General features: G+C 41.1%; 2 protein-coding genes across 32 annotated transcripts in view; one reads left to right on the top strand and one right to left on the bottom strand.

Annotated features, from left to right (window-relative positions):
• dtna (dystrobrevin, alpha) overlaps positions 1–26,048 on the bottom strand; it is a 54,047-nt gene that overhangs the window by 15,887 nt on the left and 12,112 nt on the right. For 2 of the 21 annotated variants that reach the window (XM_049011380.1, XM_049011394.1), the window contains exons 2-15: positions 21,712–21,779; positions 21,029–21,109; positions 18,481–18,694; positions 16,958–17,043; positions 16,170–16,324; positions 15,105–15,210; positions 14,039–14,205; positions 12,302–12,426; positions 9,725–9,808; positions 7,300–7,407; positions 4,697–4,753; positions 4,480–4,557; positions 3,318–3,410; positions 2,192–2,279 (exon numbers count right to left, since the gene is read on the bottom strand). In XM_049011380.1, the coding sequence (XP_048867337.1) occupies positions 2,192–2,279; positions 3,318–3,410; positions 4,480–4,557; positions 4,697–4,753; positions 7,300–7,407; positions 9,725–9,808; positions 12,302–12,426; positions 14,039–14,205; positions 15,105–15,210; positions 16,170–16,324; positions 16,958–17,043; positions 18,481–18,694; positions 21,029–21,109; positions 21,712–21,779 (1,510 nt within the window). Of the gene's footprint in view, positions 1–2,191; positions 2,280–3,317; positions 3,411–4,479; positions 4,558–4,696; positions 4,754–7,299; positions 7,408–9,724; positions 9,809–10,209; positions 10,219–11,859; positions 12,155–12,196; positions 12,427–14,038; positions 14,206–15,104; positions 15,211–16,169; positions 16,325–16,957; positions 17,044–18,480; positions 18,695–21,028; positions 21,110–21,711; positions 21,780–26,048 lie in introns of those variants that run through there. The other 19 variants (XM_049011384.1, XM_049011386.1, XM_049011389.1 and 16 more) reach the window with 15 other exon arrangements.
• LOC125740415 (golgin subfamily A member 6-like protein 2) lies at positions 11,497–12,339 on the top strand. 11 transcript variants are annotated; one of them, XR_007397622.1, is made up of 5 exons: positions 11,497–11,608; positions 11,735–11,776; positions 11,861–11,944; positions 11,987–12,154; positions 12,197–12,330. XR_007397622.1 is itself a non-coding variant. In XM_049011476.1 (5 exons), the coding sequence occupies exons 1-5, from the start codon at positions 11,599–11,601 to the stop codon at positions 12,313–12,315; spliced, it is 507 nt and encodes a 168-aa protein (XP_048867433.1). In that variant the 5' UTR covers positions 11,582–11,598; the 3' UTR covers positions 12,316–12,330. The 11 variants fall into 11 exon arrangements, 8 of the variants coding, with proteins under 8 accessions (XP_048867434.1, XP_048867440.1, XP_048867439.1 ...); XR_007397624.1 differs by having other exon boundaries at positions 11,576–11,692; positions 11,903–11,944; XM_049011476.1 differs by having other exon boundaries at positions 11,582–11,692.

The raw sequence follows: 26,048 nt of genomic DNA, 5'->3' as shown, positions 1-26,048 counted from the left end.
TACAAATACACACAAAAAAATATATATTTAAAGCAGTTATACCTTTTAAAATACTTAAAAAATCTTGATATCAAAACTTATGTATTTTGCTATATAATTTTTACAACACCTATAGCATGTCTGTTATTTCAATAAGGGTTTTATTTTGAGTATATTGCTACAATGTTACTCACAATAAGGCTACATTCAGTACCACAGATGATACATTTCAACTTCCTATCCAGAGCTTATATTGTGACACATCCTCAATCGTGACACATCCTTAGACGGTGTGCCTGTTACTTGTTTACTTTTACTATCCCCAGCATGTATCTCACATTTTCTTACTTTTATTTAACATCTTTATATATATTATTCATTATTAGTGACTATATTTAGCATCTTTATTAGGCACATTCATCATTTTCAATATGTACAGTCCTGTGCAAAAGTCTCAGGCAGTCCAAAGAAATGTTTAAAGCTTTTTATCTGAGTAGCAAGTGTACTTCGGCTTAGAACAAAAAATCACAATTTATCATTAGAACGTGTGCAAATTAAGAGTAACACAATATAAACTAGTTATAATTTCTTCTGTTTTCTAAAAAGCTACTGATATCTAGTTGGACGGCTAGACGAACACCGCTTCAGTTCCCAAACTTCTCCTCAGGGGCACCTCAGCCGTTCCATGATTTTGTTAAATTTCACCGACAGCTCAATTAAATAATTAAATATATTGGTTTAAAAAGTCAGTGACAGATTGACTAGCTGTATGGGGTGGGCTAGTGGCCAAGTCAAAAAATACATGGCTGCACTGGACAGTCACTGCAAATACCAGGATGATTTTAGCAGAGGTTCTGAAATGGTGAAGCTGACATACTTCGACAGGCATAATATCATAGTTTTACACCAACATGAGGATAATCTAAACATCATTTTCTTTGCCTGCCTAAGACTTTTGCACAGTACTGAGTGTTTAGAATTTCCAGTATATCCATATATCATTAACCTTAGAAATTAACCTCATGCCGTATGTATGTAGCATCTTCTGTATGTACAATTTGCATTTTAATGGCATGTTGGGCCACTACATTTTACATATGGGTTTGAATCTGCCTTTTCCCACCCAGATTTCTGCTGCTGTTAAATCTAAACCGTCGTTATGAGAATCTGCTTTGCTGTTTCTCTTCAATCGTTCTCAAGCCCTATTCTGTAAAGGGTGCTATAACTACACATCGAACCTCAATACATGCTATAATAAAACAAACCGCAATTTGTCCTTAGTGTACAGTATGACTGTGTGTGAGTATTTGTCCTGCAGTGGATTGGCAGTGTACCCCCACCTTATGCCTTGTGCTGCCTGGGATAGGCTCCAGCCCCCGCCCCCCCCCTCCCCCAATCGTGACCAGTATAACCGTTTGGAAGATGGATAGAAAAATATTCTGTACATAAATTAATCTCCATTGGTTAAATCAATGTTGGTTTAATGTAGACTGGCACAGAACTAAATATTTATCTGGCAGGAAGCATTACAGGATGATCATTTTCATTCCTATGTTGATGACACTGTCACACGAGTCTAATGATCCTCTATCTACAGTATTTTTAGCAAACTCAGTGTAAAATAAATAAATTAATAAGTAAATCTAAATAAATATCTTTTAGCTAAGGTAAAGGAAGTTCTGTAACCTGGAATACTGTAGATAGCGACATATACCTGAATACATCCTTTGATAACATGTTTATTGTCCATCCAAAACATTTCCTGCAGTCAATAAATGTCACTTACAAACTAGGGCAAGTTAAATCTCTAAAAACCATGTAGACCTATGTCTGGTCTATAGTAGACCAAAGTACAAAAGTGCCTTTCAGGTAGTCTACCTACGCAGACATCAAAAGAAAGCACCAAAACGGAAAAGATATATGACATTACAATCCAACCAGTTCGTGTGACGCAAACCCTTTGAACCAGCCCAGATGGCTGGCTGAACCCCACTGACTGACCAAGCCAGGATCTGGTCAGATATCCAAACCTCTACTCCCGTTGGCTCACACAACACTTACAGGATTCCTACATCACTGCATACGATTAGCCAATTACTTTCATATTTATGTGTAAATTGGCCAAAAAACCACAAGACTACTTTATGTGTGTTATGCACGGGGAGTGTCGAGAAGTTTGGGCCAGTCTGAGTGCCAAGACAGGTCGCCATACCGCAGCTGTGGTGTCGGCAGCCAGCCGGGCGGCATAGCGAGCGATGAGCCGGTGCTCCTCGTCCAGCCGACCGCTAACCTCCAGCACGCTGCAGGAAGTGGAAGGAAGAGGGTCACTCGGTGCCTGCTGAACTCACGGTAACCTGAAGGGGGCGCTGGAGGTCACTGTCAGGCTGAGCCCTGAGGCAGCGCAGAGATTTAGAACTGAAATGTTCCCAAGTCATTACACTGCTTATATAATCTTACGTAATCACATTTGGGAAATAATGTTCAGAATAATTTATCTGAAAAACACCTTGCTGACAAAGAATGACTATAGCAACATTAAAATGACATGATTATGCTATAAAATACATATCTATACCCATATTTTCTGAAAGCTGATACTCCAGAGCATGTATTTTTACCATATAACAACAAATCAGAAATATACTGTTCCACACACCCAAAGCAAGCTGAATCCACACAAACATGAAAGGAATCATTTGAAATTAAAGCGTAACAAAGTTACATGCAGTTCAATCTTGTGAGTCTGAAAGACCTTGAAAATGATCCTTGATGTCATGTTTGTAAAGACAACAGGCAACTAGCACTAAAGGAAGAAGCACAGGAAATAGCCAGTCCATGCGGTACAAATCCAAACCCAGTACAGACACGACCATTTCCAGTGCGCAGTGGACTCTCACAGCACACTGGCCATATCACCTAGCACGTTAACTGCTACTTTTTACACGCACAACCACGCCCTTCAAGATTCCTGAATGCTTGAGCAAACATCTGGATATCTGAAGTGCATCAGAGCTACAGAAGGATGGAACGCTCAGAGAAACCCCCCAAGTAGACCAAGGGAAACACAAAGGAGTACAAGAAGAGTCACAGACTGGAATAACACACGACAGGCAAACACAGCAAACAGGAAGGACAATTTCTCTGAGCAGACTCTTCTTCCGTTCCTACTACATACACACATTTTGGCCATTAGACTAACAGAGCACAAGTGCACAATATGCAGGTCTGCCAGGCCTAGACAGAACTCCTGTGCAGCGAGGGGTCGGGGGGGGGGGAGGGGCTTTAATGCGGACGACCCCCGCTTCGGGTGCCGTTCCCGCCAGGAGAGGCACACTAACCGCCCAGGGTAGGTCTGCAGCAGATTGACACAGAGGCCGATGAGAACATGTTCATCAGCGAGCCTGTCCGCAACGTCCACACTGTAGTACAACCTGCAACAGTGTGAAGTTTCAGGGAGACAAAAGTCAGCAGGAGTGAAAGGAACATGAAAGCCACTGAAATGCAGTGAACAGCCAGCACTAAAACTACAGGAGAGTGACCATGCAGTACGGACTCTTCATACTGATTAAACGCCATGTAAGCACCGATCAACAAAAGAAGACTGGAGTGAAGGTGTGTTTCGGGATTACCTTCCGCCCTACCAACACGTATTTAATCATACAAACACTACTCGAGACCCATTACTTTCTTTCAGATATTGAGGTAAGAGTTTCAAAATGGGTTACTGTAAAATACACGACCCATTTTCTCAAAACATTTGGGTGTATTTTCAAACTTTCAGAGAGAACTTTGGAATTTATTATTAAATAATAAAGATTCTGGGTCCCGTGGAAGCAGATCATGCTGGTCCTACAACCCAGAACAATCCAATTACGATCCAAAACTTTGAGGGGGCCCTTGGAATTGTTCCACATCCTGTCCCCTGGTGAAACATAAAATACACATAATGAGGTATTCTACTAAGAATATTTTTAAATAGGATGTACTCCTTGGTTAAATGTTTGAGCAGAATTACGATAACTGTAATGAAGGGGTGCAGTGCAGTTTTTTTTATTATTTAAAATACACATTAATTAAGAACAAAGTCCCAATTTCACACAGACTGACAAATAATCGTATGGTGGAATTCACAAAAACTCAAAACTTCTTAAAGGGCATTCCTGTTTTATGCTTTTTGATTGGCTTACACTTTCAGAAGAAAAAACTCTATCCTAGTGCCATGACAGAAATGTTAACAGCACATGCAGATACTACCGGGTCAATCTGTCGAGATTCAGCAAAGACCCCGAGCAACAATGTACAGCTGACTAAATTTAGTAAATCTTAAAATATGTTCAAAACGGGCATGTGACAAGCAAAGCCAGATCGTTACTGAAGCCAAACAGGAACCCAAACCCTGAGCCCACAACCGGTGCCCAGCCTGACATTGGCCAAACGTGCAGACGGCACTGCCACAAATCAGAGGCGGACTCGATGGGGACCCACTCGCCTCACACTTACCCTTTCCCTTTCAACAGAGTCGGAGCAGCTTTAGTCAAATCTGGGATCTGCCCAACTTCCACTGTCTTGCTAGGTTCACTTTTTTACCAACAGCGACACAGCAGAGAGGGCAAAAACAAACACACACAGTATTATTGGACCATTGACCAGATTGAGGCCGAGTCACATGATCGAAACACATGACCACAGGTGTCGTTCTAGTAATAAAGGAAGGTACCTGAGCCCTAGATTGGTTCCACCTGGACTGGACTCGGGCTGTTCTGGGCTATCTGGGCTGTACGTGAATATAGTAAATATTCCTTAAACCTTGGCATTTAGGTACACAGCTTTAAATCGGATTTACCTGGAAGGTAGCTGGACAAAGGCATTCTTTAGCATCATATCTCCTGATGGGCTTTTTAGGAAAAATCTGGTTGAGTTTGAATTCTGAGAGATGTGCAGCTGCTCTAGACTGTATCAATAGCATAGCTGTGATGGCGGCTGGTCTAGGAACATTGAATGAAACTAGTAGCGATGATTACGTCATGCAGAAATGACCACTTCCGTTTGGGCATCATAGCTAAAGAGGCAATTTACCTTTTAGCCCATAATACTGTAATACCGATGCTCTGAATGTGCTCTTTGATTATTCCTTTCATAATAATATGCCTGCATTCTGCAAATGTACACTAAAACAAATTTGAATACTTGGTTCAAACCCCAGTGCAAATAATGTAATGACAGACGTCAACCCCAAAGAACTGGCATTTATCGATAATCCAATCTAATAACATAGATGCAAACTTCTGATATGGGCTTACATGAATGCTCACATTTTTTCCTGAAAGTGTTTCAGTATATTGCCTATATATCAGCTTGAGGAATCCAAAACATTACATCTCTAAGCATATCACAAATTCCATCGTATTAATATATTAATTTATGTGTTTTTCAAAATAATTTCTAACAGATGTTTCTTCTGTCGTCAACTGAACTGCGACTAGACCAGCCCGGTAATTACGTTTTGCTGGCCCGAAACCCGACGACATAAGGTGACCTCCAATGCATTGATGTTCTGGGACAGAGACAAGGCAGAGGAGTTAAGATGGCCGTCTGAGCAGTAGTGGGTTCCTGAGCTGAGTCTCCATTCTTGTGCTGACAAAGCAAGCAACTATAGCTGTGCATATTAATTCACTTTATTTTTTCTTCTCTGTGACTTAACTAGCTGGTAACACTTCACGCGATGGGGCACAAATAATATGGTATTATACTACTACTTATGAAAACTAAGTTATAGTTACATACTAATCTCATGTTCATTAATGAATCATCGTGCATATTTTATCAAGCAGTTACTATATTTGTCACTGTATCTGTTCGTTCGGTAAACCTTTGCGAACCACTGAAGGAACAAGTAAAGAATAACACAACTGAAATAATAATCTCATGTTTGTTCATCATTAATGACTCATAACGCATCTTTTATCTCAAGTAGCTACTAGATTTGCTCATAATTTGTACTTCAGTAGCAACTGATTAATCACTAAGTATCTGAGCCTCATCAAGTGAAGTGTTACAGTTTAACTTTGAGAACAGAATTACACAATTGAAAATATCAGAAGTGTGGGTTTACGAATAACATTCTAGGTTAATTGATTCATGTGATTAGTGATTTAAAAATAAATTATTATAATTAAAATGCATTATAATATATTTTATATTCATAAAAAATTACCACTGTCATAATAACTCAAAACATAATAAATCTTTACCATATCTGATTTCATGATTGCTTGATTGTCAACTGGTTAACAATGATAAACAAATTGCTAGTTAAAAGAGTAAATATGTAAACAGCATAAAACACTAAAATATAAACACATTTTCAGACAATATAATTACTGCTTTTGATAATACTGAATGACCAGACAAATGATAACAAAATGTAGTCATAACTAATAATATTAAGTTTCTGAACATAAATGAATGTTACATAAATTTTAAATACACACAGGCCTCTACTCTCTCTACCAGCATGACGAAATGGTACGTTTGTTAAACAGCCATCACAGAATCAGACAAATCGGCAGAATAAAATTCAGTCCAAAAAGAGCAGCCATAAATCCATCCATCTTCCATTAATTGCTTATCCAGTTCTGGATCACAAAGGGATGACATTTAAAATAATACTTCCTATCTGTTCATTGTTCCAACATTGAAAATGTTCAAAAGAATATAAGGAAAACTAATCAAAGAAGGCAGTGGAGAAAATCTCACCATTCAGCGAACATCATTTGGCGTCCAGTATAATAGTTTTTATAAAAAAAATAAATAAATAAAAAAAAAACATAAAAAATGTACAAAACAAGCAATGAACTATGAAATCCATACTACTCTAGTAGCAATTGTACACAATAAATTTATGATTACTTGAAAGACCAGGTGTCCACGATGTTCTTAACCATGGGAATTATAATCTCTTTTTTTAGAATTCTCTTAAAAAATGTACACACCCTCTATCATATAAAACTTACGGAAATCACTTTTGTGACATCTCTTAAGCTTAACGAACCAGGGATATTTCAAAAGCGGTCCCTGAGAGTTTAAAACACTGCTGCACTTATGAATTCTGGGTAGGCTGCTAAACGTACGATTCCCATGGAAGAAGACAAGGAAGGAAACCACAGTGGGAATAAAACGTTAAGTGACTTTGTTAGCATACAGTTAGAAAAGGCAGGAGGACGCTACACGGCTACTGCAAGTGGGTCGTCTTCTATGAAGCGGGGAGAGGCTACTAGAGTGAGGCAGTCATCACTAGGGGGCGCCTAGCGGCATACTGACCGTTGGTCTTCGATCAGTTGACTTACATACAGCTTAATTAGAGCATGCTCATCGGCCTGTCCTCGGTCACCTCCTGGGAGAGGGCAAGGTGGGCTTCTGCCCAAACACCTGGACAGGCCAAGCAGTAAGGTACCATCAGAACAAGCAGGTGCAGACGTAGGGGCATGAAGCATAGGTGCCGCACACACACAAAACGTGAGCACCAAGCATCAGACCCGAACCACGCCCTACGTTTCCGGCCGGAGCCAACAGGACAACCTGAGCAACAGACACAGGGAATGCAATCTCCACAGCCACTGTTCCAACTCAATCCTGCCTCATCCAAGCAGGTTACTTACCCGAGTATTTATGTTTGACAAGCGGCACATTATGAATCATGCATGACGGAAGCAGGACTGAATAGGCCATGGTTTATGTGTGGAAACACTCCAGGTATTAGCTACACTTTCCTCTTCCTCAAAGCGCACCTTGAATAATACATTCCACATCTAAACTTCATACACACCGTACCACTATGGAATAAACTTTAAAAATACGATACGCAAGACTTTCTATTTGCAATTCAGATTCTTGCTTCAATGTTTACTTCTGTAAAACAAAGACTCATTTAATTCACTCAGATAGCTAAGGCTTCACAATTAAGATAATTTTCTTCTCTCAAAATTGCTTCAGCTTAGTGTGAAATTAAATTTGCTCTTTGCATAAGTATTGAAAACATTACTTATTTTAAGCATCCTGGGCCACAATCCTGACTGTAAACACTAGCCCTGTACACTTCTGTCTTTGATACCATTAGCAAGATCTGTTACAGGCCATATTTTTCAAGTTTTTCCAAAGATGATAACTAGGAGCTACATTAAACATTATTTCTTATTTTACCTAGATTTGGGGCCCTATCTATTAGCTTCTAGAGCAAAACTTTGGCCTTAAATAAGATGCAAGCCCCAAACCATAAGTAAAATCAAGTCAGTTTATTTCAGTTCAAGTCTCACGACCCATAAAATTATAACCTCACTCACAGATAAATTCTCCATCACGTCTCCAGCTCTCTTAATGTGTATTTCTTCTATATAAACATTCAGAGTAAAATGTAACGCATTAACGTTTCATGGTCAATTGCTACTTCAAATAAAAATGAGGTATACTGTCTAATGCTACAATAATCTGTGGTTTCAGAGGTGATTATTAACAGGAAGAATCATCCTTATTTCTATCGGTAAGCCGAGTTAAAGCTCCTTTGTATCATAGCTTTAGGTGAGACATTTATCTAAATCCAGTGCGATTATCAGCATTTATTCTAAGAGCCTTGGGATACTCTTCATGAAAGGCGAAATTTTACAGCCCAGTTTAAGCCTCCTGCCAACCGAAACAAGTATTTTCCCCTCTTCCTTGCACGAACATTTAATGTATTCATTTTTCTTCGGTCCTCATAGGCTTTTCAGTCCAATAAAAAAAAGACCATTATGTTAACTTCAGAGAATGCTTCTTGAAAGTCAAAATAAACTCAACAGTGACATGTTAATGCTGAATGCTAACCTTCCACAAACAGTGCTTTGTTTCACTACTAAGTAAAAAACAGAAAAGCTGCCTTAATGATATGCTAGACGGCCTATTAACTAGCAGGATCAGTTTGATCCTATATAAATGCACATCATAAAGAACTTACACTGACAGGCAGGCGAGTTAAGATCATACTGAATGAGGACAAAGGAGGCAATTGGGTTGGAATATAGTGACTGCCTGACAAATCACCTACCTCTTCAGACTGCCTGACAACCTAGCCTGACTGACAGATCACCTACCAGTACTGATTGCCTGACAGACTGCCAGCCAGTGCTGTCCATCTGATAGACCACCTAGCCCTACCGACTGCCTAATAGATCAGCCTCACTTACAGACCGCCTACCAGTAACAACTGCCTTACAGACTGCCTACTTATACTGTCTGCCTGACAGACCACCTACCACTACTGACTGCCTGATAGATGGCCTGACTGACAGGCCACCTACTGACTGACTGAGAAACTAGGCTCACAGGTTACGATCATACTGAATGCATATAAAGAAGGCTATTAGACTGAAGTATACTGACTGTCTGACAGGCCACCTACCTCTACAGACTGCCTGATAGATGGCCTGACTGACAGGCCACCTACTGACTGACTGACTGACAAACTAGGCTAACAGGCTAAGATCATACTGGATGCCTATAAAGAAGGCTATTGGACTGAAGTATACTGACTGTCTAACAGACCACCTACCTCCACAGACTGCCTAATAGATAAGCGTGACTGGCAGACTACCTTCCAGTAGGTCATACTGACTGCCTGACAGACAGGATATAATCGACAGCTATTCTGACTGCCTGCATTCTCACCCAAACAAATGGCTTCAGTGTCTCCCAGTGGAAGCACACAGATACTCACCTTTTGTTTGTGAAGGGGCTTCCTGAGTTGGGCACAGAGTGGGAAAACATGGAGTCGTTCATGCTGTTAACTGGTCGAGGAGGCCTGCAGACAGTAACAGTGACACTCAAATCTACCCACATCATTAAAACAATATATATTTATTTACCAGAATATATTTATTAATGTTTTAACCATGTTAAAGGGTTAAAACAATGACCATACAGCTCAAAACTGTAAATTTAAGAAATGTTGGCAGTATGCTAGGGACAAACATGGACCATCCAAGTTATTCAATACCAAATCATTCCTCACTTATTTTAACGTACAAGACTTTAAATAGCTATCTTACTTGGTAGTGGAAGCAAAATTGTTAAACGTTATGTAACACTATTATTATTCATAAAATAGTATTATATTATTATACTAAACAGGCTTATAATCTGGGCAGTATAAACAACTTTCAGATGTTCGTATTAAGAAATGATTCAATAAAAAATACTTACCAAGTATCACTATTTTGCAGCATAGAAAGAACAGAAAAAGATATAGCAATTCTGAAAGAACTCTTGTGTTTTATAACAATCTGATGATCTGTACACAATAAGGCTGCCTTTAATGATCAGTATTTAATGTCAGAAGATGACAATAAGCCATGTGGTCCTTCTGAGCACAAGCTGGCTGCCGTAATTTGGAATACAGCGGAGTGCGCTCTCCACTGCCCCCAGGCTGCAGACGCAGGCGCTCAGCAAACAGCATACTGGTGCAGGGCCAAGAATTGACAAATGGCCATCAGATGGTAGAAATGCATTTTGGAGTAGATGCTTCGTTTACAAATATGGGCTTCAATGGGATACATACAGCTCATTTAATTAGTCTGGCACACAACATTAAAAAATGAAACGAAAAAATGGGACTTATATATATGCAATATGCATGCATACACATTAGCCTGCGATTCTCTGTTTTCCAGACTCTGGTAAGCAAATAGGAGATGCGTTATGGTATTAGATTTAACCTGAATATGGCTACAAACTTACACCTGATAAAAGCCCGTAATTGCAATGTACTTCCAAAAAAAAAAATCCAGCCGTACAGAAGGGGGGGCGGGGGGGTTAACTTTTGAATAAAGGTAGCAAAGGCAGCAAAGCATCAAATTGAAAAGATTGGTCAACAAGGACAGTAAGTTACTGCTGGTGCTGGAGACCATCACTAGACTGCCAGCATCTTCATGATGTGCATCTTCATGATGTGGAAACAATTCATGGACTTGCATATCCCACCTTACTCTCCATAGAGAGGGATGTGTATACAGGTGACAGCGAAGCTTGGGGTGATAATGCCCCTGGACCTCAGTGTTAAGGGCTAAGGCCAACAATGATTCACCAGTTCTGCTAACCTTGGGATGTGAACTGATGACCTGCCCATGACCTGCCCATTTAGATGCACAGAGGCCAAACGCACAGAATCACCATGCACCCTAAAACTGCTTAAAAACAGTAACGCAAACAAGGTCTTTAGAAATAATTCTAAACCTGAAATTCTAAACCTTTGTAAAGGACTACAGGTAATCAATACCCAATAACGTTTGCCAGTTCAGATATTTGGAAAATCCACCAAAAGTACAAAATATTTTTTTTTTGCTTTAACAAGAGTTGAAATGTGTGAGCAGTAATGGGCAAAACGCAGCTGGAGGTGCTAGTTAGTTGGCTATGTTTCACCTAAAGAAATGCGTCATATGTGTACTAGGTTGAGGAGTCACGATGTGAGCATGGCTGACAGAGAGCATGCTGGGTACTAACTCAATGTAAGCATGGGTGGCAGGGAGCATGCTGGGTACTCACAATGTTGGCATGGATTTTAGAGAGGATGCTGGGTACTCACACAATGTGGGGATGGTTGGAGGTGAGCATGCTGGGTACTTACAGGATGTGGGCATGGTTGGAGGTGAGCATGCTGGGTACTCACACAATGTGGGGATGGTTGGAGGTGAGCACGCTGGGTACTCACACGATGAGGAGATGGTTGGAGGTGAGCACGCTGGGTACTCACACAATGTGGGGATGGTTGGAGGTGAGCATGCTGGGTACTTACAGGATGTTGGCATGGTTGGAGGTAAGCATGCTGGGTATTCACACGATGAGGGTATGGTTGGAGGTGAGCATGCTGGGTACTTACAGGATGTGGGCATGGTTGGAGGTGAGCATGCTGGGTACTCACACAATGTGGGGATGGTTGGAGGTGAGCACGCTGGGTACTCACACGATGAGGAGATGGTTGGAGGTGAGCACGCTGGGTACTCACACAATGTGGGGATGGTTGGAGGTGAGCACGCTGGGTACTTACAGGATGTAGACATGGTTGGAGGTGAGCATGCTGGGTACTCACACAATGTGGGGATAGTTGGAGGTGAGCACGCTGGGTACTTACAGGATGTGGGCATGGTTGGAGGTGAGCACGCTGGGTACTTACAGGATGTGGGCATGATTGGAGGTGAGCATGCTGGGTACTTACAGGATGTGGGCATGGTTGGAGTTGAGCATGCTGGGTACTCACACAATGAGGGCATGGTTAGAGGTGAGCATACAGGGTACTCACACGACGTGGGCTAAGTTGAGTGGCTTCTCAGGCTGGTCAGGGAACATGGGGTGCAGAGGTTCACCACTGGAAGCACAGCTGAGCGACTTGCTCAGAGCGTTTGTTAACTTCTTTGCGGGAGATTTCTTGGGACAAAAAGAAAATTAGCGATGTCTGATACGTAAACCTGCCATGCTAATAGCTGTTCCAAAGTAACATAACTATTGTTTAGTTTGAATCTTCATCATAAAATAGTGTGCACCTTACTAAGATAAGAACAGGTGCATGCAACAGGTATTGAGGGAAGTCTAAGGATATTTCTGTGGTAAAATACAGCACCAAGGTGGTTCTCCTCCGGGTACTCTAACTCCCAACCGAACTCCAAAGACAGAATGCTTAGGAGGACTGGTGTCTCCATTGTGCCCCTAGTGTATGCTAGAGGAAGTGAAGGACTGGAATTATGCCCGGGGTGTCCCAGGGGTTTTGTGATTTCTGGGTTAGTCTCTCGGATCACCACTGCCCAGCCCGGCGTAGGCAGGTATGGAAAATAAAGGACCATGATTCATGTCTGTGGTGTTCTGTTCAGACCAAGCAGTAAGTAAATCAGAGTAGGGAAAGGAAACGTAAATGACAAGCTAAATATAATCTAGTAAGTGCATGCATTGCAGCAGCACGATTACCATAAAACTGTAACATGGAATAATCTGAATCAATGTTAAAAAGTAGTATGGTAACATTCCTGAGAGACAATCAGAAGAAGCTCATGGGAGTGTTACTGATGCAAAAATGTTGTAAGGGCAGAACGAAAAATGATTGGTTCAGAGATATAACCAATCAGATTATAGAGGAGGTGAGACTAGAGGAGGCGGGACCAACTAATCATATATCTTGGTCCTGCCTCCTCTAGTTGCTTGGACCCACCACCTCTACAATCTGAAACAGCAGGGCAGAGGAGGGGTGGAGTGGGACTGCCACTGCGCCAAGATTACGCTCATTTTAAGCATTAAATAAGACGTACACTGAAATCAGCAGTAGTGGCAATTGATCACATTGGGGCATCCATTTGCATCAATTACCATAAGCTTTTCCCACTATTTATTGGCAGACATCTTTTTTTCACTTGGTGCACAACATTAGTAGATATCAGACAAGTGGTTGTTTTGCATTAGAACAGTTTTGTAACTTGAATCTAAAAGATTCAGCAAAGGGTGCACTTATCAAATTGTGACAATGCACATAACTGCTTTTTTCTGGTCACATACAAAAACGTGGGAGACTTGCTGAGTAATATGACCATTTAAGTATGTGAATGTGTAATGGGTTATAAAATAGAAGGCAGTGAGGGCTGAGCGTACCATTCTCACAGCTGCAGGATCCACAATGCCATTTTTCATGAGCTCACACATGAGTACGTTTTGCTGCAATTATTGTCTTGAGGACATTTCCTCCACTGAAATGAACCATCTTAAAATGGAAGCAGATCTTGAGGTTTGCGTTCATTTAAAAATTTCGTCCGCGTAACTGTGGCAGACTGTAATTGGTAGTATCCCGCCAATTTGATTCATCAGATAAAAGATGTTACAAATATATCATTTGCTACCCTTAACGCCCTTAAGAGCATTAACGCTGCGATCACAGCTTCCTTGGAGACGCAAGCAACATAGTTTACTGAAGAGTAACTCTAATGACGTCACACTTCAGTTGCCGTCGAAGCGTCTTTCTGACTGGTTTGATGCGGTCATAGCTCCTCCTCCTTACCCATGATGTGTACTCCTTCATCTGGTGCTGGTTGCTATGGGAACCACTGGCATGTCCCCTCCAGAAGCAGTCCTGACAAAGCTGGTAATTATGACACTGCTGGCAGCGGTAGCGGAATCCCATCATACTCTCGCTGTGGCAGTAGGAGCATTCGACTGGGTGAAATACTGGAGGGGGAGAGACAAACAGGGGACAGAGGGACTAAGCTGCCGACCACAGATTTATACTTGGGGGAGGGGGGGGAAGTTAGCAGTGCGGGGGAAGTGGGTATATTAAGTAATCCTGGACCCAAGGCACCGGATGCCACCAAAAAAAGGCAGAGAGAGAAGTATGATTGGTTAATGTTTCCAAACTGATGAACACATAGTGATGAGTTAATTACATAACAGATCTCAGCATATCCATATTCGTTTTAATTAATCATTAAGTTTCTGCACTGCTTCAAGATTCTGCGACAAAATGGACATAAATAATATGAGAGTACGGTCACGGTGTGTGAACCAATCATCACCACTGAATTAATAAGCTAAAGTGTATCTGCAGTAGATGGGTACTCTCTGGCTAACCATTCTTAACGTACATTTAGACCATACATGGGTAATGACAGGGCATGTTCACAGGATGTCTGCAAGTGGAAAGGGGACAGGAGAGCCATTTACCAGAATGCAATACTTCCCCAACATATTGTGCTATGGCAAAATGGTGAAAAAATATATTTCTCAAACCATTAAAAGTCCCATTCTCCGATTGTCACTCTCTCTCTCTCTCTCTCTCTCACACACACACACACATACTATATTATATATATATATATATATATATATATATATATATATATATATATATATATATATATATATATATATATAGACACACACACACACACACATACTATATTATATATATATATATATATATATATATATATATATATATATATATATAAATATATATATATATATATATATATATATATATATATATATATATATATATATATATATATATATATATAGACACACACACACATATAGATTTTTAGCTGTCGGAAGGCAGGCCAGCGTACCGTTCTCCACATTAGCTAGACGGTGCATCAGCGGCAGCCACACCAGGCACTGGGGAGGGGGGTCCGACATCAGCGTGTCCAGGAAGGTGTTCAGAGAGACCGTTTTCTTAAAACAGGAAATTCAAAAAGGATATAGGTTACATATACCCATTGGATATTGCCCATTCCTGTTTAATTTTTTAAATAATCTTTTTAGTCATATTTATTGTTACTTCTCAAAAAAAGAAAAAAAAAAGCTAAATAAAATTTACATGCCACAATCATTCACCACACTACACACAACCATTAATGCGGAACAGAAATTATTCTTTAGCCTTGATAGCCTTTAGCATTATTTCGGGCAGTTTTGTCAGTTTGGGGGGGGGAGTCTATGAGTAATTTTCATTATCAACTCCAAAGATCATTTGAAAGACCACCAACATCATCATCATGTGACAAAGTGCTGCAATGGCACGTCCAGGCCAACAGGGGCTGCAGTTGTGCTTCACAGATTGGCTGAAGAACAGCCTGTCTAGTATAAGTGCCAGAGGTGGAGATTTTAGGTCCAGAAAGTACAAATCCAGTCCTGGATTTCGTTTCAACCAACCAGTTCAGTACTTGTGACTGGTTGAAACAAAATCCTGGTCTGGATTTGTACTTTCTGGACCTGAAATCTCCACCACTGCTTAGTACCCAAAGGTGAACATAGTCTTTCTGTGGCTAGATGCTTTACTTGTGTCTATAAAGATCTCACAGTTCCTCATGATAAATATCCCCCCGACTCAAAGACTATAATGAAGCCATATCTAAGTAGATTAAAATACATGGAGCGCTTTGCTTCATCTTCTGTGGGAAAATACACTCCTGCAGATGGCATGAACATTAATTCTTTCGTCCTTCGAAGGACCTTGGGGTATCAGGCAATAGAACAACCAGCAATTAAAACCAGCCACCCAAAATACTTCTGAGTGCTGCAAGGCGGATGCAGGAACACAAAACCATAGCTACTTAAAGGGAGGAAAGGTGGGTTTTCTAAGCCACAGTGTCATCAGGAAATGACCCAGGATCAATGAGCTGTGACTCTACCTGTTGTGCAAAGCAGGATCTTGCAGCCTGCTCAGTGTAGCCGAACGAGGGGCCTTCAAACACGGCGGTGGGCAGTTTGAGGACTTCTTTCAGGAACTGGTCAAACTTGGCGTAAACCATTATACCACTAGAGTCAGATATCTGTGAAAAAATATCTGGAAAGGCAACGTGAAAATAACTTGCGATCATGAAAACTGCCGCTCATAACATCTGAATAGATGTTAAACAGAAGTTTAGGTTAGCGTAGCCATCTTTTTGCTGCCAGGTCTTGACCTTATTAGGAAGTGGCCTTGGCTCTCTGCCAGCAAGTCTGTTCATGCTGAGTTCTGATGCCTCATTAATTTTTTATTCAGAGTGTCTTTAATCACGCAGGCAGTTCCCAAAGCAGGAGCCAGGCAGCCGGACCGCTGGGTCGCTTTGGGCAATGAACAGACAAAAGGTGGTGGACGTTTTATTCCTGCAGGAACCCCTGCTAGATCAGAAGGGTCACAAAAGGTCCAAGCCGGAGAGGACTGACCCTCAAAAAAAGACACTGCTTTTAAAAAATAACTCTGACAGGCAGAACTGCGTGTATTCTGTGAATACCATTTCTGTGCTGTTTTCACCTGTGGCACCGTTAGCATCTTGCGAAATTACCTTCCTTCGATAAAATGAAGGAAATAGTGCAGAGTTCTCAGATTGCTGACAAAGAGCTACCCTTTTCATTAGACTAATTAGGGAAAAAGTTGGCTGTAGCTTTAAGGAATGTAACATTTACAGGCCAGCCCGTCCTCTTGGGTCTCACTTACATCTTAATTTGTCCATCATCTTTCCTCCACAAATTGTTGCCAAGGCCATCTTGACGACAAAGACAGAGATTTTCCCATGGCCTTCCCTAGAAGAAAACACAGCAAAAACAAGGGCAGCGTCATTAAGAGTCGCTGCGTCCCTACAGTTTTATTCCAGCTGCTATACACAGTCCGGATTTGAAAGTAGTTATGTGGGGAAAGCAATTCAAGACAATTACAATTACAAACACACTTACATTTCATGACATCATGAAGTCAGCTGAATACATTTGTTTAAAATTATTGCAGAAAAATATATCGATGAGAAGAACTCCGACTTGCCATAACATAATTCAGCAATGTCTTTTCACCACAGAATGCACTTTGCCATGTGAAATAAGATACAATAAAATAAAAGTGAATGCGAGAAAAAAAATTATATTTAGTTAAAAGCCCAGCCAAATGATATAATGCCTAGTAAGATGAAAGGAGATCTTAGTTTATTTCACAGACACAAAATGTCTCTCCAAAAGTGTCCCTGTAACTAAAAGGTGCTTATAAAGGTCCCATTGGATAGGGGATGATCTTTCACTGATGTTCCACTGTCACTCCATGGTGCACAACCTGGCCCTCAGAGTCAAAAGGCAGACAGATTAATGACTTTGAACCGTTAATGGCTGTGCGGTTCAAAGGACAGCTTTGTCCTGAATGGTCTGATCTGCTGACTTGCTCTGACAGCTATTAATATAGGAAAACAATGAAAAAAATCCAGGGTCATTTAGTCTATACATGCATACATTTCCGATAAATGTGTAATTGCATAAAATCTTTTGGGGAATGATTAGCTATAAAATTATCCCGGAATATGTACTAACCAGCCGATAACTGCCTCTGTAACATTACAATAACTGTACTCTGGGGTGACTCTATGTTAATATTATCCAAACAGTGTACCTTGCTTTTGTCTCCAAACATTCATAGCACTCTTCCGTAATTGCCTATGAAATTAACCAATCAGCAATAAGCGCACTGTCTTGCGATGTCGGTCTTTTTAAGGAATACGTAAACAAAATCCAGAATTTCAAATATCAAAATGACATAGTCCTGCTTAATCGTACTGGGAAATAAAAACGTGTTTAAATCAGGATGTATTTTGTTTATAGTAAACAGCGAACATACTGCAGTATTCCTAATAGCTTTGCTGAACAGCTTTCTTCCACAGATAACTGGGTATATATAGCACAGGGTACACCCTGAACCGGACATCAGTTCATCAGAGCATATACACACATATTATAGGCAATTTAGACAGCATCTTGTATTACACAAACACACACATACACACACACACACACACACACACACACACACACACACATACATACATACATACATACATACATACATACATACATACATACAAACAAAGTACAGCATACTGAGTGGTTGATCACAAAAACCTATACACATATAGAACATGATATTTATGTATTGTATTTCATTTGCCTTACGTGTTATAGAGGAAGTGAGAGAGCGGGACTTACGGATCGTAAGCGGCCAGCAGGAAGTTGAGGAGCAGGCTGATGGACTGCTCTACATTGATTTGATGGGTGGTTGGCAGGCGTTTGTTCAGCTGATAGAAGATGGTGGACAGTATTGCTTCCAGCCGAGCCACAGTGAACTGAGTGTTGAGGTCCATGTTGTTGAGACCATTCTCTCTGAAGGCCTCTATGACATTCCAGATGTCTACTAGATGCACTAGAATTTGGTGGAGATTTGTGGAAATTAGAGGCTAAAACGACAGTATTTTAGTATTACAACAACAGTAAATACTCATTGTAAGTTATTAGCTGGAAAACAAAATCGGCTTCAGCTTAAACATATCATGGATACCAGATTGGATATAATTAAATGCTATATTTTATATTTATACTATTTATATTATACTTTATATTCATTCCAATAGTAATAAAAAGATACTACAGAATTATCCATCCATCCTTCCTTCCTTCCTTCCTTCCTTCCTTCCATCCTCACTTCCTTGCTTCCTTCCTGTCTGCTTATCTAGAACAGTCTTGCATAGCACAAGGCAGGACATATCTTGGATGGGATGGCAGTCAACTGCTAGGTGCACATTTATACAAACAGTCTGTACGAGAAACCACAGCACCAGGAGTGCATAGGTGGGATTGGAGCCCCGATCTTAAGGGTGGCCCCTACTCCATGAGGCTATATCCCTACGACAGATTTGGCTATAAACCAAATGTATGGCTTATTTAAAAGCTGACTAACCAATAATAAACAAAAGGCACAGCACAGAGCAGATCAAGTCGACATAGATAGTAAATAATTTCAAATTAGTACTTAAGGCTAATTTCGTAAAGGTTTATGATCGTTAAAGAGATTCTTGTTTCTTATGATATCCTGCATTTTTGGCATTGGAGTGAAGACTTTCAAACAATTTTTTCCCCAAAAGAATGAATTGTATTCAGTTCTATCAAATATAAGAAATTTTGTGGCATACAAAAGCAAAATTTTTATAAGCAGGCATTTACTATCTACGGAAAATGTAGTGGGAGAAATAGGATTCTAACTTATGACATTGTTCCTCAGGCTGTTCAGTACATTCTTAACACTCCCTTAAAATAGTGATGTCTATTCTGACCACCTCATTTCCTGTTGCAAAGTTGAAGGGAGTGATTGAGAATTACTACTGAATGCATGACGAAGTTAGCCATCTCTATTAAAGGCAAATGGCTTTGTCATTGGCAAGAATCCATAAGTCCGGTTGTTAAAGATCTACAGCTTGCTGTTTGAGAACCAGGTCCAACGTGATTGGTAGACTTAAAATCTCTAATGCATGGACAAATTATTGCCAAACAGATTAATCTAACTTTGGTGCTATAACTAGTTATCTTTTGAGATTTCTATCTGTTTCATCTTCGTTTCACTCATCATGAATAATGTGATTGGGGCAGAGCGTTGATCTTTTTTAATGCAGATTTTTTATAATGTACACACTGATTGCATCTCATAGCAAATGACATAGTACGGCTCCAGCTATTTATGTTATGGAATCACCCAGCATCCAGTGGATAAACGGCTTGTAATCAGATTATTTAATTGAACCTAATTAATATAATGAACAATTAGGTGTTAGCCATGTGGATGTGTCTAGTTCATGGTCTCTCATTGTCTGTGTCATACAATCTCCTCACTCTCAGTCCCTCTGTCCACATTCCCTCTTCTCATCTCTCACTGTCCCTATGTCCCTGTCCCTCTGTCCACATTCCATCTTCACATATGCTACTGTCCATCTATCCCTGAAAATCTGTCCACATCCCCTATTCCCATTTCTCACTATATTTTCCTGTCCCTCCATCCACATTCCCTCTCCCCATCTGTTACTGTCCATCTGTCCACATTCCCTCTTCCCATCTCACACTGTCCCAATGTCCCTCCATCCACATTCCCTCTCCCCATCTGTTACTCTACTCCTGTCCCTTCCCTTCTGTCCACATCCCCTCTTCCCATTTCTCACTATATTTTCCTGTCCCTCCATCCTCATTCCCTCTCCCCATCTGTCCCTGCCTTTCTGTCCCTGCCCTTCTCTCCACATTCCCTCTTCCCATCTCACACTGTCCCAATGTCCCTCCATCCACATTCCCTCTCCCCATCTGTTACTGTACTCCTGTCCCTTCCCTTCTGTCCACATCCCCTCTTCCCATTTCTCACTATATTTTCCTGTCCCTCCATCCACATTCCCTCTCCCCATCTGTCCCTGCCTTTCTGTCCCTGCCCTTCTCTCCACATCCCCTCTTCCCATCTCTCCCTATCCCAATGTCCCTGTCCCTCCATCCACATTCCCATCTGTTACTGTCCATCTGTCCACATCCCCTCTTCCCATTTCTCACTATATGTTCCTGTCCCTCCATCCACATCCCCTCTTCCCATCTTTCTCTCTCTGTCCCTGTTCCCATTCCCTCTTCACATTTCTCACATCCTTCTCTCCATGTTGCCAGTTCTTTTTTAGTTTTCTGTCTCTCCCCATCTTTATCCCGATTTCTCCTCCGCCATTCGCAAAATACTTACAACTGCATTTCTTCTGCACAAATCTTAGCTTGCATGCGGTTCTGTAAGTCGATAATCGAATGCGATCCAAGTCTTGAGCCCCTGTTAATAAGAGTTAAAACGGAAGATATTTAAATCAGGATAATAGACTGAATACAATACCGGTGCATCCTTAGAGTTTTGGCTATCTGCTCCGCCAGTGTGGAGTCAGAAGATGAGTGGATGTGACCAGACTCACAGGTTAGGAGAGAGTATTTGACGGATAAAAAAAAAAAATGTGAGTCACAGGCCTTGCTGGCTTCGTGTATACCAAACTAACTTCAGCTGAAGCTAAATCCTGAGCCATCAGCTAATTTATACTTTCTTGTTGACTGCAGTGCACTTTCAGTTGTTATGTGTATTAACGCAGTGTTTTATTTTGGATGCGTTACATTTACCCAACACAATTACAAAGAGCAGTAATTACCCCAACGGTTTCATGATTTGTAAAGAAAAGAAGGCAATGTATACGTCTTATTTTGATACTGAATAATGACTGATGTCACTTTAAAAACAAGAATTCCTGTGTTATGGCACCTATATTAATAGCTGTGTTAGATGTTTCGGGAGGGTAAGAGAACCAGCAAAGGGTGTGAAGGAGCGGCAGAGACTGTCCCACTGCGGGGTGTGTCAGCCATCAGAGGAGCGAGCCCTTCAGCACTTACTCATATCGGCAAACAGCTGTCTTCTCTCTGCCATGGTTTCCCTGCTGTGTCCACGCTCTTCAATCATTCTGTCCATGAGCAAAGAGAGCAGACATCGCTTTAGTGTCTTGGTGGGTGGGCCTTAGCAATGCTACACTATCCTGCAGCGAGTGCCAGCGTCAGAGAGACAGGCTGTCTGGCCCTGTGTCCGGAAGCTCACACGCTGCCCTGGGAAAGTGATACAGCCTGACCTGCGCACACATTCACCCTGAACAACAGCTGCTCATATTTAATAGTTATGCATTTAAAGCAGCGCCGTTTCCGAATCCTTAAACAGGCCTAAAAACGAGGCGGCTTCCTAACCCACTGGCAGCCCAGTCCTGCTCCTGCTCTGCTCCCACATTGCCATTTCTCTATACCAGCCTTTTCTTCTCCATGTCAGATAAAATCACCCTGTCAAAAAGGAACTAATAGGTGACAAATGAATATTTACTGATTAAATACAATGATCCTCTGTAGGAGATCCAATTGTTCTAATAATAATAATAATAACAACAACAACAACAACAACAGTACTGGTTAGTTTGCCATCTAAATTAGACCCCCCCCCCCCAAACCATTTCAATATACAAATGAAATGTGCTCCATAACAGGATTCTTAACAGTGCACATGATAAACAAGACCAAGATACTTAGTGACAAATAACACAATGCATCCCATTTTCACATATTCGCCGAAGTAAAACAAAAAAATATATATATCGAAAAAGTTACAAAAACTCAGAGCTCAGTGTTGTGATGTGAAGGGAACTTGGCACCGCAAGATTATGAATCCACACCTCCAAATAACCACTGTAGGGACAAGAACCTCGATGGACTAAGGTACGAACTTATTATTGAACTGGAAGCAATAATGTCACCTCAATAAAACTGTTTGTAATACTGATTCGCAAAGTCCACTGATGATACTAAGCACTCCTGATGGTCAATGGCTTATATAAGAAGGGATGCACAAAATGAAACAGAGTAACCACAGTATTCTGTATCGTGGTCTCAGTCACCTCATGATCTCCTCTTTCAGAAGATATATTGCAAAGACAGTAAGACCAGGACTTACATTCCAAAACAGGATATCATTTCTGATCTTACCAATATTATAGGAATGAAGACATGAACTATTTTCTTCACTAACATGCTTGTAGAGAGCTTCCTATTCAGCCAAAGTGCTGTGCCCTGCACAGGTGCTTCCTCCAGGCACTCTTCAGTAGGCCGAGTAATTCCCCATCATACGGAAATGACTCTGGGCGAAGCTCACAAGCTCGACGATTCAGACAATTACAAGAATGCACGAGCTTCCAATGATTTTCAAATGCCTCAATGTTTTCTATGCTCGTAACATAATTATTCGCTCCGAGGGCTTGGCCACTGTTCCCGTGATGGGAAGTTCATCGCTTCAAATCCCACGAAAGGTTGAGCAGTGGTATTACCACCGGGCACATCACAAATGTCCTTAACACCCGGAAAACTGCTCCAGGGGCAGCGGAGAAATAGCCTGACCCTGTACTCAGACCCCAAGCTTCCCTCTCACTGGTATGTGTCTGTATATCTCAGAGGAGTGCAAGACGGGATACGTGAAAGTAAATAATTCCTATTCACCTGTACAGTCAGTTCTTTACTGACACAAGTAATCCATTCCACAAAGTCTTACGCAAGTTGGATTTACCTTCCCATAACACTGAAGTCACCTTATAGCAAAAAACACATAATCCAAAAATATATTAGTAATATGTACAAAGAACACATATTAAATACATGAGAAGATAAGTGTAAATTTTCCTTGCCGGCCCGTGCTACCTTTCTCTGTTAGCGTTTCTGTAAATTCTATGCATCTCAGACATCTTGCTTAAGTCTGAATTTACTTAAGTCTATCTTTTACGCAAGCACTCCGACGTCTGCCAATGGTGAGTTTTCACTCGTTTCGGTGGTTTTCAGCTCTGCCTCAGGCCCTGCTGTGCTCGCTGGTTCTTTCTGCCAACTTGCTGATCTCCCCGCACACACAAGGCCGATGTCAAACATCCTGGGATACCAGTGTTGGCACACGTCCTGCCGACGGCCATCATTTACCTACACACACATACCTGTCAGCCCCCGATCTTGTGGTCAGCTGAGAATTCCTGCCCTACTAAATCTCCTACACGGCATCAATACTAATTACACTGTACTGCTAATGAACTCTGCATGATACAAAAATCCATTTTAATTAAATGTGATTTCGGATGGGTATTATTAAGCTAAAAGGGGTTACCAAGGCATTCCCCATGCAAATCATCTCGTAATTCTGTTATCAGTATAGGTGGCTATGTTATTCATTTTCAAATCACTTAAACTGGCACAATACACAGCATATTGATGTATATGTATGAGTGGTGTGTGTTGCACAGTGCATATCACACACAATACGCATGTATTTACTTGTTCGCTTTATACAGTATGTGTTATACTTATTAGAGTAATAAATTAATCACTTAACAAAAAAAAACTTAATTATGCATATATGCAGGTAATGCATACTTTACTCCACTTGGGACTTGCATGCATTTAGACATAATGGTGTTTTGATCTGTCCGTATCACAATAATGACTTTGAGATTAGCCTGTTCCCAAGGGACCACCTGGACTGTTTAAGTATGACATAGTGATTTAAGCCTGAAATCCTGCTCTTGCACCCATAAATACAAACACCATGCCAGCACTAAACCACTACAAAATTTACATGAAATGCCCATAACTTCTCCGTTCCTATCCGTTTAACAGCAGGTGTCTATTTTGGCCTCATGTTCTCATAAAAACCCCAGGGACTGCTAACAAAATACCATCTGCCGGATGACCTTAACTGTCCTCCTTAGCATTTTGATGCCTTTCAATGTGACTAAATCAATTTTTTTTTCCTTTTAAACAAAGCTTTTACACTGCTCAGCACTGTAAATACTATAACCATGCTACACACCACTATGAATACTATCACTGCGCTCTGTAGTACACTTCTGCATGCCACAAATTGGTCAAATGCACTGATCAGTGTTAATTCTCTCAAACACGCTTGACCTTAATAAAAAACTTAAAGTAACAGAGAGTACTGAAGGAAATACTATTTCTTACCTTGAAACAGAGTAGGAAAGTTGTATAAACTTCACCAGTCAACCCATCGGAGGACTTGAGAAAGACAAGGGGGACCCTATCACATTAGCACAGGGCAGACTGCATTTTCCAACTATGCCTCAGCGCACTCTTCCCTACGCAATCCAATACACCTCATCATGTGCTCGGTTGCCATAGCAGCACTGAACCCTGCAGCTCTATTAGGGAAGGCTGGCTGAAACTTTTCTGCGCTTGGGAGAAAAGGACACCAGTGTTTGCAGTAACCTTTTCCCAGTGCGAGTACTTCAAATTCTTATACATTCAAAAAGTTTAAGCCAAAGAATCAAATTACATAATCAGTTGTTACTTTACAATAATGCATACAATAATGCACAGATTATTTCTTTTGATATTTGAGGAAGGATCTTTCGCCAAGCAAACAATTATAAAGCACAATCATTTATGAAAAGCTGCCCCTTGTAGTGGCTACAGAGCCAAGGCTGAGCGGTTTAAAGCCCCAATTCTCGAGTTGTATGCAACGGCAGGCCTGACACCATCCTCGCAATGCCAACCTGAAAGAAGCTGAGCCTGACCCTGAAACAAAGGGGCCTTTGACACAGGCACACACAGGGACAGAGCGGGAGCCTTCAGGGACGGACAAAGAAAAAGGCGAGCTTTGCTGTGTGGGGGTGGGGGGGTCAGCCTGCCCCTAAGAATCACTAAAGTGTAAAAAGCCCACACAGGTCCCATCTTAAGGCCAAACCCACTCTTCCCAGGAAATCCAGCCTCTCCTGCAGTGCTCATGCAGCCTCACACCTACCGAACCAGAAAGGCATGAATAGCAGATCACAGAGTGATAAAACACAGCAAAACAGATCAGGAGCAGGCAGTGTTCCCCGCTTTAAAGGGTTACTGTTTATTTCGCTGCACAACATTTCGTGATATCTGACAGTTGTTTGATGAAGATCATCATGCTGGTGATTGTTAAGGAAAATGACAACAGAGGAGCAAAGTTTACTTATTTATCAACAGTTCTGTCACATAACTAATCAGATTGTATAAAGAGTTTGGATGCACTCTAATCTTTCGTCTTGAGACCAAGCGATGGTTAACTAAGCAATTCACTAAAGTTCAGTAGCAGAAACTTGGCTCCTGAATCAATGCTGAATGTGTTGTATAATTATCTTGGGAATTCTTCCATCAGATTCGAAACTTCATCG

The sequence above is a fragment of the Brienomyrus brachyistius genome, chromosome 4, assembly GCF_023856365.1.
Source record: "Brienomyrus brachyistius isolate T26 chromosome 4, BBRACH_0.4, whole genome shotgun sequence".
In the NCBI taxonomy this organism is placed as follows: domain Eukaryota; kingdom Metazoa; phylum Chordata; class Actinopteri; order Osteoglossiformes; family Mormyridae; genus Brienomyrus; species Brienomyrus brachyistius.
Note: the sequence above shows the minus strand (reverse complement) of the source record. Positions and strands in the feature narration are given on the sequence as shown.